The 6,004-nt window shown below is 43.3% G+C and overlaps 1 protein-coding gene across 1 annotated transcript; it reads right to left on the bottom strand.

Moving 5' to 3' along the window:
* Nucleotides 1-2,812: 2,812 nt before the first annotated feature.
* Nucleotides 2,813-5,292, bottom strand: EAF02_000923 (uncharacterized protein; the record flags this gene model as incomplete). The annotated part of the gene is made up of 3 exons (XM_038896971.1): nucleotides 2,813-2,983; nucleotides 3,035-3,508; nucleotides 3,556-5,292. The coding sequence occupies 3 exons, from the start codon at nucleotides 5,290-5,292 to the stop codon at nucleotides 2,813-2,815; spliced, it is 2,382 nt and encodes a 793-aa protein (XP_038763830.1).
* Nucleotides 5,293-6,004: the final 712 nt, after the last annotated feature.

Raw genomic sequence — 6,004 nt, forward strand, 5'->3', positions numbered from 1 at the left:
AGCAAACGGAGGAGAGTTGTGGGAGAAGGAAAAGAATTAGATCCAAAGGGAAGAATGTTAGTTAAACTAAGGGCGTCTAATGGTTGAAGCAAGGAGGCACTTCGACAACATATTGATCATAGCAATGCTGGCAAATTCTGCGGGGCTACTAAAACTTGGAATCCTCCCCTCCGTATTATTCTGCACAAGCATATTCCTTTACCAGAATGGATACAGACCTGTGAAGATCGCCGGTGGAGGGCTTACCCGTGTATTCGTAAGCTTACCTTGGAGCTTGGGGGCTTTGAGGATTTGGTTGATGTTGATGATGGTGATGGTGATGGTGATTATTCTGTCTATCTATCCATTCATCCAGCTGGGTTCGAGGTCAGGTCAGGCAGTAATGGAACCGGATATTGTTCGAGAGTCGAGACTTTCAATAAGGACCAACAACCCAACCCAACCACATCAAAACCGTTTATTTGCAAGGAAAATGGTTCGACATTATGAACCTTAATTGAATCCTCGGGAGAAAAAAGCAAGAGTGGAAGGAGGTACATACTGGCTCCTGGTACTGGAAGTGTCTTGACTGGGTTTCTTCCTGACTATGCTGTGTATCTTACCTAGTAGATGTGCACGAGGTACGTACCCAAGACGGCACCAAGCCGGTAAAATCCTACAAACTTGGAAAAAAGGGGGTGACATCCTATTGGCAAAGACGGCAATCGAGGTATTTCTAATTTATTATCATACATTATCCCTAGTTAGTATGATTATATGATTACATGATTATATTCCCGCAACCGCTCTCGAGCCGCTCCAGCGCTTACAGCTAATGAGTTTCCACATTTCTTCTCCTGTGGGCAGTTTGGAAGAATTCTTATTTCGGTCAACATTTTACCTCTTTCGTTCTTACTTTCCGGAGCCTGGTTGATTTTCCCATCTCTCCGCCAATGACTACCGATATTCCCAATAGAGTTTGGTCTTAGAGTTTGGAGTCGAGATGGGGATCCTCGGTGTACTTCTGATGACTACAATACAATATATGTGACACCTTGCGGGATCTGCTATTCCGCTCGTACTTGCTTGCACATTTCGCCATTTCCTGCGGCAAACATGAATAACATGTTACAAACTCTAGACTCCTTTCACGCGGTGGATTCATTCCATCAGCATTCCATCAGCATTCCATCAGCATTCCATTCCATGTATGCATGCATGTGTGGATGGCAGCGTGGGTCATTCCATGAAGCAAACCGGGCTCTCGGTATTCAATCTAGTATTCGTGCAGCGTGCTGAAAGAAGATGCGTAACGCAACTCGGCCACCAAGACTCCGAAAAGCGGATTCGTCCGTCCTCTCGTAGATTACCATTTTGTGGCATGTGCATCTGGTCTCGGAATGCACACCGTCTGGCCGTACGAGTATGCGATTTTCAACGTTCTAGACTTTCCTCTCGGCGATGTACCTCTTCACATCTATCTGAAACAACAGAGACAAATAAACTTCCTCTCTGTTCTTCAACGAGCATAGCTATGAAATTTTGAGATCAACGGATCTCCGGAATGTTAAATTCCCCGCACTTTTGAAATCGATGTTTTGGATTTGATCTACATGCTATTGTGTATCTATCCGCATACAAGATAACCGGATCTGATGGCAAAGTGCGGGATCTATGATCTCGGATTTGCAGCTCCTAACTATCCTGCTGCAATGGACCAACGGCATATATATTTTCAAATGTTATTCAGAGGTGATAAAGGTATGCGTTAAAACCATTTTTCAGCTCTCCATCACTGCTAACAAGGACTCGAATACTTTCTTCTATATTTTGGCTACATTTCTTCCAAGTATGGAGATCACCTAATCATCTAGTCAAGTAATCCATCTGTTTTCATCGTATTTCTTCTAATCAGAGGATTACTACCACATCGAAGTGTTCTAACACCCCCAACAACCCCTCTCCAGTAAAAGCAAGTTGCAACAGGTATCAGGTATCTTCATGATCAATTCCATTCCTTATCATACTCAATCAGTCCCCTCAATCAGTCTCCAACCACATTGTCAGTCCTTGCAATAACATAAAACATAACTGTATAGAAGACGAACCTGAAGGTATATGCTAATGTGTGCGAGAGAGAGAGAAAGAGAGGGAGAGATAAAAAAGGAAAAGGTATTGATACAGCATCCATCTAGTATCTACACATGCATACATACATACATACATACATACGCAAACGATTACAGCAAGCCCACGACAAATACATAACATACATTATTACATTTAAAATCTACAAACCATATATACCTACCTACTTAGGTATGCATGGCATAACATCGTATCAAACTAGCGATCATATCATCGCGCCAGCTATCAAGCAAGCATAAAAAGCCTTCCTTTCTCCTTTTCCATCCATTCCCTTTCGTCCTCTCTTCCACCCCTTTTGTTCATCTACACATCCCATCATCAAAAGTCATCCTCATGATCAATCTCTCCCAATTTCTCCCTGTCCCTCCCAATAAGAATAATAATAACAACATGGAAAGCCTTTCTTCAAACCCAAATTACTATTTCCTTCCATGTGCAACCAGTCAATGATGCTCAGAAATGCAGGTAGAATATTTGCAAAAGTAAATCTGGGGACAACTCTTGCCTTTCCTCCAAAATAAGAAATTACCACCAAAATATCATTGCGGTCTTTTCCACACATTCATTATGATGTGTCCCATTTGAATTTTTCCCATTCCCAAACGCCATGAAAAAAGAGTGCCATAAACAAAATAGGGTGTTTGACTTCATGTAGTCTGAAGAACAAAAGCTTTGCTAGAACCGCCTAAACGGGTATAGCTGTTCTGGCCAACAATCGAACATTATCTATGAAACCATCAACCAGTTTGAAATAATCGTTTGGTTCGCCATGTCTAGCTTTGAGACCTTGATCAGTAAGAGCTGCTGCTGAGAGTTCGATTTCAAGCTCGTGTTCTTTTTCAGTTCGAGATACACCCTTTTATGATTAGTTGATATCCGAGCGAGGCTAGGTGCATAAAAGACTTACATTTGATACCAAGTTTTGAGTGACTTGAGTGAGGTCCACTTGATAATGCGATTGTCTGTAACTCAAACGATCCTTGTTACGATCCGGTCTTTGGGCTCCATCACTTGAAACAATAAGTTCTTCTACGTTCCCATCAAACTTCATTTCAAAGTTTATACTAATTCGACAATCGAGTGCTTGACTAGGGAAGTAGAGATCCAAATCTGCTACTCGAGCTTTGATAATCTTGGCCAGAGGTTCACCAGTCTTCTGATCATGTGTAACACGAACTTTCACAGAATAACGTGGGTTAAGTAAAGCTCGTAGAGCAGGAGGTAAAGTGCTATGCATTGAAGACGGAAGCTCATAAAACTTATCCGTCTCACGTCGATGTAAGTAGTCAATCTTAACACGTCGTTTCGACTGACTGTTATTACTTGGCATGCATTCCTGGACTTTTTTATTTAAGAATTCGTTCAATCCTCTATGCTGAGCCTATACTTGTGTTAGCGGGGCAATGATACAAGATTTGTGTAACGTACCTCTGTCATTGTACTTTTGAAAGCAACAAACTGATTATCCAAAAGTACTGCTTCCGATCGAACTGGCAGACTCAATCTCACATTCGTCTCTTTACTGACGAGTTGCCCTAACTTTGCTTCAATTTCAATTTCCACACCATGACTGGCTAACTCTCCAGTATCTTCTCGATTAACAACGTGCATGTAAAGAAAGTCTGCTACTAGTCTCGTTATCTCCGCAGGGGGCTTTGTGCCAGATATGCTCGGCTCCCATGGACCAAGAGGACCATCCCAATCATAATCATTTCCTGTAACCGGTCGAGGAACTGCTGGTGATGGCTGACGCATACCATTGCTTTCTTGCTTGATCAATGTAGCTGGTAGACTTTGCGCGGTTGGCTGAGGAGTGTGTTGTCTTCCGTTGATATTCTTACGGCCTAGACCCTTTACCCCCTTGGCACTTCGGGCCCATATTGGTGGCTCAGTATAACGAATCTTCTTTCTGGGTGGTGGTTGTTGAGGAGAAGGAGCAGCGGTAGAGCTAGATCGATGATCACCGTTCATTTGTGGTTTGACTTCATATTGGTCAATTCGTTGAGGCGCTTCAAAAGACATTTCCCGATCTTCCATTTTACGCTTTGTAGAATTATTGAATTCTTCCGGCTGCTGCTGAACCATTGAATTTCCTCTTGTCTGACTTGGTAAACGCGTTTTGGGGCTGACACTGAGACTTCTTTCTCGTTCAATCAAAGATCTCTGTTGCGTGGAGCTTGTTGAGGTTCTTTGAGAGTCGTAAGCACTCTGTGGAGTCGTTGGCATTCGAGGTGGAATCGAAGCGTTCGCCGGCGCAGGAGAGATTTGATTGTATTGAGTACTGTTGAAAGGATTCGTGGGTACTGCTCGTTGCTGATAAGGACTAGTCGGCTGTATAAATGCGCCGGATGATTGGCGTTGTGTTTGTAAAGGAGGACCCAAAGGAGTTCCAGGTTGAGAGTGTTGAGATTGTTGCCGTTGATGTTGATGCTGAATTGGAAATTGATTTTGCGGTAATTGAATTGTGTGTATAGGACTATCTTGAGTGAATTGATTTTGATACTGCTGCTGCTGACTGTGCGCTGACGTGGGTGTAGAATTCGACAGTGAAGATTGTGATCTTTGATGCTGAAAATAGGGATTATTTGCCCCTGGTATCCCAATCGGAGGTGTTTGTGGCACTGGCGATGGTTGAACCTGTGAATTATATTGTTGTTGTAAATGGGGAGGGGGATTAGACTGCGAATAACTTTCTCTTTGAGGTTGGTGAAAAGTTGGAGGAGGATATTGATGACGTTGAGCAGGACTTATAGGATTTTGAAGACTTTGCGGGAACGGGTATTGACCACTCCCGACAATGCTTATTGAAGAAGTGGAAGTGTGCCGATAAGGTGAGGGGGCCGAATAAGAATCTGTTGGAGAACGAAGGTCATTCGGAGGAGGAGCTTGAATGGGAGTAGGAGGAGGCGGACGATTTAGATGAGTTGATTGATAGGTAGTTGGCGATGCATAAGGCCCACCATTTTGTGAACCGTACTCTTGTGATTGTGAGCCATGTTTGCCCGGACCTGGCGAGACTTGCGACGAATGACTATAATTCCTGTAGATTTGTTGTCCCTGTCCGAATGGGGGACCCGTCTGAATTGGAGTAACTGGTGCCGGCGCATTTTGTTTCGATCGCGCCCCTTCGCCATTTTCCGTATTGATGATTGAACGGAGGTCCATATTTGCGACTCGTTGTCCAGTAGCAGTGGCAGTGGCAGTAGCAGCACCACCACCATATACACCCTTACAGACCCCACGAGCTACACTCTCAGTATCTCTTTCAGACCTTCCACCGGTGGTTCATTTGTTGATGATGTCAAATTTTGTCGTGCGGTTGGATTGATCTCGTTCTCGAATGTTGGGGATAATGAAGTTGGCGCAAAGGAGAGGCAGGCGCAAACACATTCGAACAAAGAAAGCGTATCAGGATGAAAAAGTTTAGAACTACGCAAACAATAACGGCAAGATTGGCGGGATTGACCACAGTAATTTTGGGAGGGGATCTTGATCAGATGGGCCCAAATGTGGAAATTTAAAGGATTATAAATTTTACAGTACTCGTAGAGATTGAGGACATATTGGAAGGGATTTATTTATTTTTTGGTGATAAATAATTGAATGTTTTGGGATGATGAATAGGGGGTTGGAGTTTTGAAGCACGAGAGATAATAATGACAATAATAAGTTTGTGGTTTTGTGATTTTGTGGTTTGTGGTTTGTGGTTTGTGGTTTGTGGTTTGTGGTCTTTGGAAATTTACATATGATGGAACGACCTATGTAGTTACAGTCTGGTGGTATAGGTGGTAGGTAGGGAGGCAGGGAGGCAGGTAGGGAGGATACCAGTAAGAGGCATTCATATGTGTCTAAGCAGTAGGTGTTACAGCATGATTTG

Source organism: Botrytis sinoallii, assembly GCF_014898435.1.
Source record: "Botrytis sinoallii strain Bc 23 chromosome Unknown BSIN_001, whole genome shotgun sequence".
Classification (NCBI taxonomy): Eukaryota; Fungi; Ascomycota; class Leotiomycetes; order Helotiales; family Sclerotiniaceae; genus Botrytis; species Botrytis sinoallii.